Here is a 13845-nt window from a genome sequence, read left to right on the forward strand (position 1 = left end):
TAAATTTTCTAATTTAGTTACGAAATATAATTTGTAAAATATAAAACAAATTTTATTTGACACTATTTTTTTTTTACATTTAAATATAAAGTCAACCATAATGATAAAAATTTTAAAAATATATCTAATATTTTTTAAAAAAATTTCGAACCTAATAAAAATATCATAAATAGTTTTTAGTTTTGATGATAGTGTATAAAATTCATATATTTTATTTTATTGTTAGCTATGTTTCTTCTATTTACTTAATGTATAAAATTATATTTAATTATTTAGATTTCATAATTTTATATTTTAATATTATTAGTTAGTTAATCTAGTGAAATAAACAATTTGATTTTTCGTTCCGGTTTGGTTTCGTTTATAACAAAATCATTTGGATTACTAAAATATTTAGCCAAATGGTTGAGATATATATTTTGGTTTGGTTTAAGTAAGTTTGGATTCGGCTGGTTGGTTCACGTCTAACTACTTTTGCTCTGAGACTTGGGTCGGATCTCGGATATCCAAATATTAAACAGAGACTTGGGTCGGATCTCGGATAGTTGATCCACCCTAATCTGCACTGCAGCAGCTAGCTACTCCATTGAGCGAGATAAAGGCCAAATCAGATTAAAAGGCCCCACCTTTACACACCCAATCAAACCCCCTCAGATTCTCCGGAGCGATCAGATTAGATTCAATACAATACGACGGCGAGGGAAAACGAAAAGCTTAATAGAGGCGACAGCTGTATATATATATATATAGAGAGAGAGAGAGAGAACACAGCAGTAATTAGGGTTTTGATTTAGGCGAGAAACCATGTCAGGTCTCCACAGATCATCAAGCTCATCGAAGAACATCGGAAAGTCCCTCCCTTCCAAGGAGCTTCTCGACGATCTTTGCAGGTATCGAAAAAATTGTTTCTTTTCTTTTAGTAGAAAGTGAACTCTGACTTTGATTGGATTGGATTGGATTCTCTCTCTCTCTTTTCAGTCGATTCGTTTTGAACGTCCCTGAAGAAGACCAACAGTCTTTCGAGAGGATTCTCTTTCTGGTGGAGTATGCTTATTGGTACTACGAAGATAACGCTGTGGAGAATGACCCGACGCTAAAGTCTCTGTCTTTGAAGGAGTTTACTTCACTCTGTATCCTTTCTCTCTAAGTGTTGACCTTTTTACCATTGTTTTGTGTGGAGATCTGTTTTCCTTAAACGTGACACTAGTGTTCAACAGCTGTGATGTTTTGAGACCTTACGTTTCTAACATTGATGATATCTTCAAAGACTTTACCTCTTACAAGTGTAGAGTTCCTGTTACTGGAGCTATTATCCTTGATGAAACATATGAACGGGTTAGTTTCTTGTGTCGGCGTTAAGTTATACTTGTTTGTTTGTGCTTACACTTTCTTTTCTCTTTTGTGGGAGTTTTCCAGTGCTTGTTGGTGAAGGGGTGGAAAGGGTCTAGCTGGAGCTTTCCCCGCGGGAAGAAGAGTAAGGATGAAGAAGACTATGCTTGTGCTATTCGTGAGGTTTGTGTTGACTCTACTGCTTTCTTATCTCTTACGTGATTCATTTGTGTTTTGTTTGTTTTGTAACAAACTTGATAGCTCCAACCACCACTCATTTATCATTACTGCATATTGTAAATGAATTCTATGTAATTAGAATTAGATCGCCTGTCGGGTAAGATTAGTCATTGTATCTTATGAGTTAGGCTGTAACATAGTAACCTCTGTAGTTGGTGCATTGCTTCTACTTTCATTGGCTGTTGACATTTACAGATGTGTCAACATTATGGTCGCATGGTTTTGTACTTTTGTTTAATGTATAGATGATGGAGGTGAAAGAATAGAAGAGAGAACGTCTCTCGTATCTTCTGTATTGGTTCAGGATATCTCATTTTCATACTAATATAACCGTTTGATCATGGCAAATGCTCCTTAGAAATTGATCTTTGTATTTGAGAATATAGTTGAGCAAGAAAAGTTCTTAGGTCATCACTATACAAGATATATTGCAAATGGGGATATCTGCTGCTGTCAATGGTCAACTATAGATACTCTAATTCTTATAAAAAAATTCGTATAGAAATGGCCAAACCCAAAAGATTTACTACTGCTATTTTACTTGTAGTAGTTTAGGTGTAATTGTCCTGCTGATTGTTTGTATAAGCTTGGAGTATGTGTTAATGATGAACAAGCCGAATGTTTTGTCACGCTTGGCTTGGCTGTGTTCTGTAACTGTTCTTCTGTGTTAAACACAGGTGTTAGAGGAAACCGGATTTGATGTCTCAAAGCTACTCAAGAAAGAAGAATATATTGAGTTTACATTCAGACAGCAAAGAGTGAGACTTTACATAGTTGCTGGGGTGACAGATGATACAGCTTTTGCACCACAAACAAAGAAGGAAATCAGTGTATGTGTTTACCAACCAACCTTGTGGGTGTGGTCTTATCTGCGTATCTATGATGGGTGAGTCTCTTACGCGCAGCTGTTATGGAATACTTGTAGGAAATTGCGTGGCATCGGCTTGATCATCTTCAGCCAGCAAGTAATGAGGTGATAACTCATGGAGTTGCTGGTCTCAAGTTGTATATGGTGGCACCTTTTCTTGGGTGAGTAGTGCCTTTTTATTTGTCTACATTGATTCTTGGGTGCGTGGCATTACATTCAGACATATGCAGGTCGTTGAAGTCGTGGATATCAAAGCATCCTGCTCCTGTAAAACGGAGATCTGATAAGCCCCTTAGAGGTTTGACATAGTCTTTTTTGCACCAACCATGCATAAAAAAAAGAGAGTTTTTTGTATGGCAGAGATCTGACATCATAGGCTTTGTACAGCACTCAGCGTGTGGAATGCAAGGACTATTAGTACCGGAGGAAACGGGACAACAACAACAACAACAACAACAACGGAAAGCTACAATAAGAAGCAGCCCCAACTGATTGAGCCTCCTAAGGACACAGAACCTGGAAACAGTTTCAGAAGCTTCAAGTTCAACACGTCAGCAATCTTGGAATCAGGATTTTCAGCTTGACTAGTCTCGGACATATATGGGTGGTCGGTATTGGGAGCTATGTTCATACGCTTGTTACTTTTTCTTTTTCTTCGGTATCTTCTTTATGCCTCTCGTTTCTTTTGGAAAGAAAGGGTTGTTGTACATGATGATGGCTCGTGGGGAGGAAGTGGTTAATCCTTTGGATGATGGCTTTAGATGAGAATGGTTGCGACCAGCTACAATAGTTACAAGGACTTGTTTATCCAATGTAGAGAATTGACATCTTCTTAATAGTGACTGCAATTGCTATTTCTTAATTTGTAGTGACAATATCTACATTATTTTAGTATCTTTTTGTATATGAAGTCCCCAAAAAAATTAGTAATGTTAATCAAAACGTATGTATCATAATGTGCTTACAACGCTTACAGGATATCTTTCTATGTCTTGTTGCTCTCCCTTCCTTGATCATCCTCTCGCAGTGGGGTTGGATGGGGGGCTCATGGGCTTCTTCTTCTACTTCTTGATAGTTTTAGAAGCTTTCTGGGTAGGAAGCTCATTTGTCACCTTCTTATCACGCGTTGTCCCACATGTAATGCTTGGCTATACCAATGTGGTATAGCTATCTTAGCTTACTTCTTGCTTTTTAGTGGATTCTTCATCACCCGATATTGAATCCCTGTCTACTGGATCTGGTTTCATTACATCTCCTTAGTCAAGTACCCTCATGAAGCTGTTCTCTTAAACGAATTTGAGGACCCGACAAAGTGTTTTGTCAGAGGAGTTTAGATATTCGACAACACACCTCTAGTTGCTGTGCCTCAGGGGTTGAAAGTTAGGCTTCTGGCAACGATGAGCAAGTCACTTGGGATGAAGATCACAAGCTCCACTTGCTTGACCACAAGATATGATATTTTGCAGCAGCAAGGTGCACAAATCTCAGCAAATGGAATTGCTTGTGAGTCACGATCGCTTTGGGCTTCTTTAGAATCTTGTTCTACTTTTGGGCAGCAAGAACAAGAGGTGGTATAAAAAACACTAACTCAGTTTTATTTATCCCAAAGGCGAGGAGGACTAGTTTGAAACTTTGGCTTGTTTTTGTTAGTATCCTGTATTTTTCTTTTAATTCTTTGTTGCATATCTTTAATTATTATGTCTATAAAATTGTTGAAAAGGAGGTCAGCTACTTGGCAATACATATTTGAATTATATATATCATACACATTCCACAATATGTATGTATGCTGACAGATAAGCTATCATGGTTAAGATTAAGATATTGTCTCTCATCACTCTTACAACATTATCATCCTCTAAAAAAACTTTAATCTCTCGTCTCAGAAACAAGAACTAAATACGAACTTAGACACATTTCCAATTCAGAATGTCCTAGTTCCCGACACTTTATGCCCTCATTAACAGCATACACAGATTATACCATGACATGAATCATTCACATGCCTATACTGGAGAAGCAACAAGATATTCCTTTCCTTAAGTGAGATGTACACTCGAAGTTGGAACTTTATTAAATGAGAATAAAAGAGGAGCCATTAACCAAACCAATATGTCCAAATGGCTGGTGCACCTTTAGCAGTATCCAGTGTGTGTTTTTTTTTTCCCATGGCCAGTAAACCCAGTTCTACCAGCAGATAATCAGCGGTTTCAACATTTCAAGCAAGCTTGGTTTAGCTTATACTTCAAGTTCCAAAAAGATGTGTACTTCTCTTGGGTGTACCTAAAGCTAAACTGATGAGGTCATCTTAAAAGAAATCATTATCTGGTTATTGGCAGATGAGAGTGAATGTTTTAAGCCTAAAACAGTCATTGCTCAGTCACATCGTGGAGGTTGTTATCGTCTTGGCAGGTCCAACTTCGAGTATCGCACTCTAATGCTTTGGCGAAGAGACTCATTCATCAAAACCTGCATTTTTTCTTGTGTCTATAAAGTTGTATAGGGCTAACAGCCTGGCCTGTATGTCTCTTCTGATACCCTAGTCATTCCTCGCCTCATATCTATTAGAACAGTCACGTTTGACTTGAACATACCGAAGACTACAGAGTGCAGAACAAGCCTGAAAAGTTCCCACATATATTTTACATCACACCATCTTCCTTCAGTTGTATATCCATTCACGGACAGTGCTACAGCGCAGAGGACAACACCCAAATCTGAATCAAAGCACAAAGGCAACAAAATCTCGTTGACAAGGCCAGCGAAGAGCTGTTGTATATACACAGCCAAGCACTGATCAATTCCAAACTTCTTAACACAACATAGCAGAGTGTCCCTTCACATCAGTTACAGGAATGCCCACAGTTGTCAGCCACTAACTGGCCTCAACCGTGGCAAAATCACAGAACTCTCGTTTGTTTGGTACCTGATTCACTATCACTCAAATCTCCCTGGTCTCAGAAGGTTCACGCAAACTGAATACTAATCCTTCTTCTAAAACCCGTCACCACCAAGCTCATCCCGTTGCCAAATCTCACTGTATTTTGAAGTTTCCTCCTCTTCCATATTCTTACTTCTTCCAGATGCATTCTCAGTTGACGTCTTATCTTTTCCATCAATCCCTTGTTCTTTAACCATCTCAATATCAGGGTTCTGTCCATACCTCACATCATCAGAACCATCCTCTATATTAGTAAGCGCACAACCATCACTGCTATAGGATTGTCTGAAAGAGCTCGCACCATCATGTCTATAGCCAAATTGTCTTCTCTCAACATTACCATCACCACCAAATCGCTCAGAATGAATCGGTCCTTCAAAGAAATCATCACTGTAGTCAACCCTCTCTCGAGGATCCACGTTATTCCAGTTTCTATGTACAACACGATCATATGGTTTCCTAAAAACGGTACCATCTCTTCCATAACCTCTCCCCCTTGCATACCCTCTCCCTCTTGCATAACCTCGTCCCCTTCCAGCATTTGATGGTCCATGAGAGTAAGGCGGAGGAGAGTTGTGCCTTCTGCCAACCATTTCCCTTGGATAACCAGAATGTTCAGGAGAGCTTACCCTCCCCATTCTATAACCTGAGGGTGACCTCCGATTAGAAAACTCTGTATGCCCATTAAAATCTTCCTGTGATCTGTTCCTAAAAGACGAAGACGGACCAGCTGATCTTTCTCTTGATCTAACAGGAGACCTTGAACGATATCCAGGAAAATCTCGTTTGTGGTTGTTTGAAAAATTTGCTCGTCCTCTAGCAAAACTATTCCGACCTTGATACGGACGTGGCTGGTTCATAAACATTGGCTCCGTGTCATTGGACTGTACTCCTCTAGTAAACTTCTCACCATCTCTAAACCCGTGAAACGCAGATGCATCCTCTTTAAAGCCATGACTTCTTCTCGTGAAGGAGTGGGGGAAAGGGCTTGCTTCATCATTTGCAGACCGTCTGCCTCTATAGGAACTACTCATAAACCCACCACCGCGACGAATGTTTCCATAATTGTTAGACTCAAAATCTGCATTCCATAAGATGAGAAAGTTTAGAAACACTGAAGAAGCTTTGTTCTTCCATATAAAAGTTTAGAAGATATGAGTTTACTTTTTGTGTCTCGGTCCTGCAAATTGCTTTCTGTATTATCAGAAAACCTCCTTCTGTCAGGCATGAAATTTAGCCTTGGGCTTCTCATAGTTTTGCCATGGTACCTCTCACGCGAGAATTTGTAGGAATCATCATCACTAGCCAAAGAAACAATAATGGAAAATTTCAAGGAAAGCTAAAGTGATCTCAAAAGGGATGATAACAAGGTTCAGGAAAAAAAAATTCACACCTCCCTCTCGAGAGATATTTCCTCTGTTCAAGTGAGAAATCAGACAACCTCTCTCTTTCCATTCGCAATGGCACAAAGCTCTCTGAAGCATCTAGTGTCTTGAACCGACTCTGACTACCTTCACTAGACTCCGCAGGAGGAGGATCATTGTCAATAGTAGAAATCTCTGCCTTGTATGAAGCTGGACTGATGTTATCTACTATTTCAGGGTTATCAACCTTCCCACCTGACAATGTAGACACACCTGATTCATCAAATATTCAACTATGAGTTTCTGGTTTAAGCCTCTTAATCTGAACTTCAGTGCTTGCCATTTTTTATTTATTTCAAACATGATTCATCAACAGTATGTATCTCTTAATATTATTATTACCTGTATTACCAAGAAGTGCAGCTTGGCTCTCTTTTTTATCCCTTTGTTCAGTTTCAGAACCACCACACTCAGCGTGTCTATTACCTTCTGCAAACATGGCAGCTGATCTTTGGACCTTCTCGTTGTCACACAAATTTCTGTTCTCAACTTGCTTCTTTAGTACTCTAGATAGGTCATTACCACACTCTGGTTCAAACTCATAACTGTACAACTCTTCCCTTAGCACCTTACCGGATAAAATAACCTTTTCTTCACCACTTGTAGAAAGTTCATTAGCTCCAGGAGAGGTCTTGCAATCATCTAGAGTTTTATCTTCATTCATGGAAACATTCACATCTGCTGCATTGAGGTTCTCTTCTCCATGACCAGAACTTGCACTAGTCATGTGGACTACGCCGTCACTACCACTGGGAATATGTTTATACGTATCCTTCTGATTTGCCGTAAAACTTGTAAGTATATTAAGGATCCTATTTGATTGCATCACTGGTCTATGGGGAAGATTCAACGTTCCATCTTTCCTATTGAAAACTTTGGACTGAGTGAAGTTATTTGGCTCAGCCTTTAATGATCTAGAATCCACTGGATTCAAACTGCCAACGACCTCCTCTTTCATCCTGTTAATAGATAGTCCTACTGGAGAAGCTTGAGCACTCTCTTCAATGACTTCTGACTTCACAGTCCTGAGATTTACAGAGTTCACATTATCAGCAGCCATTATTGGTCTAGAAACACTTGTGCAGGCAACTCTTGCCTCCGATGTGGTGGCTGATAGAGAAGGAGACTTCTCAATAGGAGGATATGACCTGAGGCCTAGACTTAGCGAACATGTGGGAACAACCTGACGATCAAACTGCGTCGAAGTCACTGTAGGAGATTTAAACTCTACACTTTCCTTCGGTTTTTCAGAAACTGGCTTTGCAATAACAGTCGTATCACCACAACTTGATGTCTCCATGTCAGGGAAACTACTGTTGTTACTGTCAAAGAAAGAACCAGTTGCCTTAACTCTAGTCTTGCGATCTAGACCATCTTCCCAAGCATCCATGGTAGTATTCAAATCCCAATTAGATCTGTTCACACCACTGAGATTGCCAGATTTGGTACAAGTAGGAATAGAATCTGTGGCATGAGGTGCTGATGGCTCTTCTTTCTCCATATATGGAGAATTGTTTTTAGTTTTACAAACATTACCCGCACCAGCAGATGCTTCTGTTTGACACTCTCTGAGAATGTCATGGGTTTTAAGAACAGTTTGTTCTACATTCAACTCAGTTTCATCTGTGGTGACAACAACACCAGGATGTTGTTCAGCACCTAAAGGAAGCTTTTCAAGAGAACTGGCAACTAAGTTAGACCTGAATGGGATCACAGAGCTTGCCAAGGGACTGGAGTGAATTTGAGTATTTGGCTCCTCGGCTTTTACTCTAATTTGGTTCCCAATCCTCTCCGTTTTATCATCAGCAACTTTTCCCACAGAAAGAGACGGAACCCAAGGGATTAAACTTCCAATCAATGTCTGATGAACATGAGCATCAGATGAATTCAAATCCAAAGCACTCCTAGTATCATCACCTTGCTCATTAGGCTGTGTATTTTTTTCCAAAGGTGATTCCTCTGGCAACACAAAGTACTTCCTCTTCTTGATTGGAATAGCAGCATTGAAATCTCTGCACCGCCATGTAGGCATGCTGATCTGAGGCTGATGGATACAAACCACACACACACACACACACAGTAAAAAAGACAGTTTCTAAAAATAGTGAATGCACTAAAAAACTAAGAGTTTAATTAAAACACCTGTTGGTTTCCAGACATAACTCGAAATAAATATCCTTAACTCCAAGCTTGTACCTTTATTCAGACAAACACCTACAGATCAATATTAGTTAGGTCTGTCTGAAAAAAAAAAGTCAAATTGATTTATCAGATCGAATAAAAACATAAAATCAATAAAACCTAATTCACGCAACTAACAGAGAATCTAGACACTTCATTAGAACAGAAGAACAACAATCAACTAAACTTGAAGAGAATCAATGATTAATAAAATTACAAAAACAGAATCAGACAGCACTAAACAAGATCAAAGACTCTTTTTTAAAAATTTCAGATGAAAGGTACAACCACTGACCAGAGAAGAAGACTAATCAAAGACTTTGAGACTAAGCAAATCCACCGACAAGAAGAGAAGAAAAAAACAAGTAGAAATCTAGATTTAGGGAAGAGAGAGAAGAAGAGTGGTGGAGAGGTCTGAGTAGAGGCAGTTTACAGGAAAGTTTACAGTTATTGGCTAAAAGAAAGGAGCGGAGGAGGAGGAGAGATGACAAGGGCCACACAAACCCTCTCCAACTTTGCCTTTATATCTATCATTCATTGTTTGACCGACTCCTATTAAATATCTTCATTCTATAAATATTTCGATATTTCCTTATTATTATCGATATTTCCTTAAAAAAAGATAATTTAACATTTTCTATCAAGTCTATTTATTGAAAAATCGGAGTGGACGTTCGCATATGTCCAGTTAACATCTATTCGGGTTTCGGATTCTCGGAGTCATAGATTTTAACCTCATTCGAGTATTTCTAAATTTTGGTTCGGATCTTTACATGTTTGGTTCGGGTTCAAATAACTAATTTAAATTATTTTTAAAAAATTTTAAATTCATTTTTTTTTGTCGTCAACAAACAGACTCATATAGACTCTGCGAACCAAACTGGTAATTCCGCATCCATGTGAACGACGAAAGACGATTGTTTCCTTGCACATCGTGCTAGGCTATCCGCCTTTTGGTTCTCCGTCGGGGGTACATGAATGATCTCTGAACTAATAAAACTTGTCTTCAGTATCGTTATATCGTGTAGGTAACTCTCAAACGCCGGTCATTCCTCTGGTTCCAAAATCATCTTCACCAATTGAGAACAATCCGTAGCAAAATGTAACCTGAAACTGATGCAAATTCCTCATGCATTGCATTGCCCATATCAATGCTTCCATTTCCGCATGAGAGGTGACAAACATGCCCTAGTATTCCTAGCCCCCAACAAACCCTGGAATCCCTCGAGTGTACTATACCATCCTTGACCTGAGTAAGGTTCTTTGTCCTTCCAGGAACCATCTATAAACCACCAACGACCTATCCTCAGCTGACAGTACAAACCCTCACCCTGTTGTATTTGAATAACATATGTAAAATTATCTTTAAAATTCATTATATACTTTAAAATTTTCAAAATCTATAAACAAAATAACATATTATATATAAATTTGAATAACATATGTAAAAGTATCTAAACTTAACATATAAATTGGTTTGGTTTAAATATTTGGATTGAAAATCAATAGATTTTTTTTGTCAACAGAGAATCAATAGACATTTCAAATATTTTTGGCGTTTTGAATATATTTTAGATATTTATTTTTGACTATTTATATCTATTTTCAAGTATTTTAGACAACTTAGAAGTATTTTATATATTTCAGATGTTTTTAATATCCGTTAAATCTAAAAATATTTAGTATATTTAGGTATATAAATCTATTTCAGATACATTCGGTAACCGGAATACTTTGGTTTAGATCGGATTCGGTTTTCTAAATACCAAAATTTTAAATCAGTTTAGATATTTAATCAATTTCGGTTCGGATTTGATACTATTTTTTCGGATCAGATTCGGTTCTCCGGATTCGAGTTTTTTTTGTCCGGCCTAATCGTAATCGTTCTCTACTCAGACTAAAAAATTGTCGGTAACATGTTCTATGCAGACTGAATTCAAATATTTTAAAACAGTGATTATAATTATACTAACCACCACTAAGCTGCATATTTATTCCGGAATTTTAAAACTTAAATGTAGTATTAAAGGGGTTTTGGAAAATTTAAGCACTGTAATCAAGCATTGATGGCTAATAAGCGTGCTTCGAGCCTTAAAGGCCCGGGTAGCCAGAGTAACTAGGGCGGTTTGCACATGCATTTGCTATGTGTTTCTATAATGGATTAATGGGCCTTATGAGTTGGTCTAGTAATGGGCCGCTTTTTGACTAATATTTGCTGTTGAAGAGAGCAAACTATAAGTTGTTGACCAGTCAAATATCTTCCACATTTATCACTGTCGAAAATGAAAATATTCATGCAAAGATAAGTTACTGAAGAAAGAGGAGGCGTTACAGTAACAGACTACAGAAAATAAAGGGAAAACTTGTAAAACAGATAATACAAGTGGACAAAAGCTTCGTCTGTGTCCATCTCTCCACAAGACTCGGTCTCATATTTACAATAATCAAAAAAGTGTTGGATGAATAATCATTTTGCAACTGTTTTTTGGAGTTGTTGAAGAACCAAAGAGTGAAGTAAAAAAAAGAGAGATAGAAGATGGCGAGCTTTAAAGTGGGTTCCAAATCTGAAGTCTTTCATCTAAGTGGTCACACATGGTCAGTCTTCTTCTTCAATGGGGTTTTTTAATCATCAAACATAATCTTTCATCTCTTCTTCTTAATCTGTGATTTAGGCTTTGCTCAACTGGTCTTAAACCTGATGTTATGATCCAAGTACAAGACCAAACCTTCCATCTGCATAAGGTATAGCAAAACCAAACCTAATAACGTTGACTCACTCATACTATGTCTCATGTGTTTTCTTCATCGCCAAGTTTCCGTTGCTGTCAAGAAGTGGATACCTAGAAACTCTCTTCAGCAAAGCCTCTGAGTCAACTTGTGTTGCTCAGCTTCATGACATTCCCGGTGGACCAGACACATTCTTGCTCGTGGCAAAGTTCTGTTACGGTGCAAGAATTGAGATCACAGCTGAAAACGTAGTGAGTCTCAGATGTGCAGCAGAGTATCTCCAAATGAGTGAAAACTACGGAGATGCAAATCTCATTTACCTCACAGAGAGTTTCCTCAACGACAACGTTTTCACAAACTGGGATGATTCAATCAAAGCCTTGGAGAGTTGTGAACACAAACTAATACCTCTAGCTGAAGAGCTTCACATTGTCACTAGGTGCATTTCTTCTTTAGCCATCAAGGCTTCTTATGCAGAGGATGCTACTACATCGTGGAACGGTATACAAACTAAGTCCACGAGCGGGAACTGGTGGTTCAACGATGTGTCTTCATCCCTCGATATCTCAATGTACAAAAGATTCATCAAAACTATTGAATCCAGAGGCGTGAAAGCGGGTATAATAGCAGCATCTGTCACGCATTACGCGAAACGGAGCCTTCCTTTACTTGGTAGTTCTAGGCACTGTGGTTCTTCATATTCAGAGGAAGGGACTAATCATGGTGATGATGGCATTTACTACTCTCATGAAGACCAAAGAAGTCTCCTAGAAGAGATAGTGAAGCTACTACCGAGCGAAAAATGTGTTACATCGATAAGATTCTTGCTCAGGCTTCTTAGAACATCCATGGTTCTGCGAGCTAGTGCGGTTACTCAGGAGAATCTTGAGAGAAAAATCGGTGTGCAGCTAGATGAAGCTGCTCTAGAGGATGTGCTTATACCAAACATGGGAAACTCAGCCGAAACACTCTATGATATTGACTCCTTCCAGAGGATTCTTGATCACTTCATGTTAACATGTGATTCTTCTTGTTACAATAACGTTGGGGAGAAACAAATAATGGTGGATGATCATTCTCTTATGCCTATCACAAAGGTTGCTAGTCTGATAGATGGCTACTTAGCAGAGGTGGCTTCTGATGAGAACTTGAAACTATCAAAATTTCAAGCACTTGGTGCTTTAGTCCCTGAAGATGTGAGGCCAATGGATGATGGTATCTATCGTGCAATTGATATATACATCAAGGTATACATGTGTTAATTAAATTTTGAGAGATAAACAATTTAGTAAAGATTTTTAAAGATGTTTTTCAATAATTTTGGATGCATTTGTCTATTAAAAATATTTAAAGAAATTTAGGAGTCATAGGCCAATGTTTCATTTGGGTATATACTCATATGACCGCTCCTGATCGATTGTGGGTTGCTTATATTATTATGAAACTAATCTTTTGAATGTCTCTATATGCATGTATATGGTTTTGGAGAAACAGGCTCATCCATGGCTAACCAAGTCAGAGAGAGAGCAACTGTGTATGCTGATGAACTGCCAGAAACTATCATTGGAGGCATCCTCACACGCAGCACAAAACGAGCGTCTACCTTTGCGAGTCATAGTACAAGTCTTGTTCATTGAACAGATGCGGCTTCGGACATCTATATCAGGATGGTTCTTTGACACGGACAGCAACAATGACGACACAAGCGGCAAGAGTCATACACTAGAGGGAGACAGCGGAAATGCAAATATGGTGATGAATGAGACGATGAAGGAACGTGTTTACGAGCTTGAGAAAGAATGTACGAGCATGAAGCAAGATCTTGACAAGCTTGTCAAGACAAAAGAAGGGCGTAGCTTCTTCTCTAAGTTATTCGGATTGAGGTCTAAAACTAAGACTTCACCAGGAGATGAAGACGGTGTAAGGAAAGAGTAACAACTAGTAACGAGAGTTGCATGGTCAATAGAGACACTCTTGAGTTTTATATTGGAAACTCTCTGAAATCATATGATCTTAGATTTAGAATCTCTTATATTTTCTGAAATCATATCATTTAGTTAATTTATGCATCTTTTGAAGTTAGTTATATAAGACCAGGATTATCGGGAGTTTTAGGAGGGGTTTTTAGGTGGGGG

At 38.4% G+C, this 13845-nt stretch overlaps 3 protein-coding genes across 6 annotated transcripts; 2 read left to right on the forward strand and 1 right to left on the reverse strand.

Moving 5' to 3' along the window:
- Positions 1-579: 579 nt before the first annotated feature.
- Positions 580-3408, forward strand: LOC106326900 (mRNA-decapping enzyme subunit 2-like). Of its 2 annotated transcripts, XM_013764854.1 has the most exons (9): positions 580-890; positions 979-1130; positions 1208-1335; positions 1417-1512; positions 2247-2399; positions 2495-2598; positions 2668-2735; positions 2825-3044; positions 3131-3408. In XM_013764854.1, the coding sequence occupies exons 1-8, from the start codon at positions 805-807 to the stop codon at positions 3019-3021; spliced, it is 984 nt and encodes a 327-aa protein (XP_013620308.1). In that variant the 5' UTR covers positions 580-804; the 3' UTR covers positions 3022-3044; positions 3131-3408. The 2 variants fall into 2 exon arrangements, with proteins under 2 accessions (XP_013620308.1, XP_013620307.1); XM_013764853.1 differs by having other exon boundaries at positions 2825-3408.
- An 804-nt stretch (positions 3409-4212) lies between these two features.
- On the reverse strand, positions 4213-9491 carry LOC106327273. 3 transcript variants are annotated; one of them, XM_013765389.1, is made up of 6 exons: positions 9279-9491; positions 8945-9016; positions 7145-8846; positions 6772-6997; positions 6543-6679; positions 4213-6459 (listed from the first exon to the last, which is right to left on the reverse strand). In XM_013765389.1, the coding sequence occupies exons 2-6, from the start codon at positions 8960-8962 to the stop codon at positions 5432-5434; spliced, it is 3111 nt and encodes a 1036-aa protein (XP_013620843.1). In that variant the 5' UTR covers positions 8963-9016; positions 9279-9491; the 3' UTR covers positions 4213-5431. The 3 variants fall into 3 exon arrangements, with proteins under 3 accessions (XP_013620843.1, XP_013620842.1, XP_013620840.1); XM_013765388.1 differs by having other exon boundaries at positions 4214-6459; positions 6772-7015; positions 8945-8998; XM_013765386.1 differs by having other exon boundaries at positions 4214-6459; positions 6772-7015.
- A 2008-nt stretch (positions 9492-11499) lies between these two features.
- On the forward strand, positions 11500-13679 carry LOC106326293 (putative BTB/POZ domain-containing protein At5g13600). The gene is made up of 4 exons (XM_013764306.1): positions 11500-11578; positions 11656-11725; positions 11797-12957; positions 13205-13679. Exons 1-4 carry the CDS (start codon positions 11520-11522, stop codon positions 13643-13645), a joined length of 1731 nt encoding a protein of 576 aa, XP_013619760.1. The 5' UTR covers positions 11500-11519; the 3' UTR covers positions 13646-13679.
- Positions 13680-13845: the final 166 nt, after the last annotated feature.

Source organism: Brassica oleracea, chromosome C2, assembly GCF_000695525.1.
Source record: "Brassica oleracea var. oleracea cultivar TO1000 chromosome C2, BOL, whole genome shotgun sequence".
Lineage (NCBI taxonomy): Eukaryota > Viridiplantae > Streptophyta > Magnoliopsida > Brassicales > Brassicaceae > Brassica > Brassica oleracea.

Excerpts from the sequence above, each read along its gene's own strand:
- LOC106326293 (XM_013764306.1), top strand. The coding sequence starts at position 11,520 with ATGGCGAGCTTTAAAGTGGGTTCCAAATCTGAAGTCTTTCATCTAAGT. Across the intron at positions 11,726-11,796 it reads AAACCTTCCATCTGCATAAG|TTTCCGTTGCTGTCAAGAAG; the intron begins GTATAGCAAAAC and ends TTCATCGCCAAG. Across the intron at positions 12,958-13,204 it reads CAATTGATATATACATCAAG|GCTCATCCATGGCTAACCAA; the intron begins GTATACATGTGT and ends TTGGAGAAACAG.
- LOC106327273 (XM_013765388.1), bottom strand. Across the intron at positions 7,016-7,144 it reads TGCACTTCTTGGTAATACAG|GTGTGTCTACATTGTCAGGT; the intron begins GTAATAATAATA and ends TTGATGAATCAG. Across the intron at positions 6,680-6,771 it reads AAATATCTCTCGAGAGGGAG|TGATGATGATTCCTACAAAT; the intron begins GTGTGAATTTTT and ends TTCTTTGGCTAG.
- LOC106326900 (XM_013764853.1), top strand. The coding sequence starts at position 805 with ATGTCAGGTCTCCACAGATCATCAAGCTCATCGAAGAACATCGGAAAG. Across the intron at positions 1,131-1,207 it reads GAAGGAGTTTACTTCACTCT|TGTTCAACAGCTGTGATGTT; the intron begins GTATCCTTTCTC and ends ACGTGACACTAG. Across the intron at positions 2,400-2,494 it reads AAACAAAGAAGGAAATCAGT|GAAATTGCGTGGCATCGGCT; the intron begins GTATGTGTTTAC and ends GAATACTTGTAG.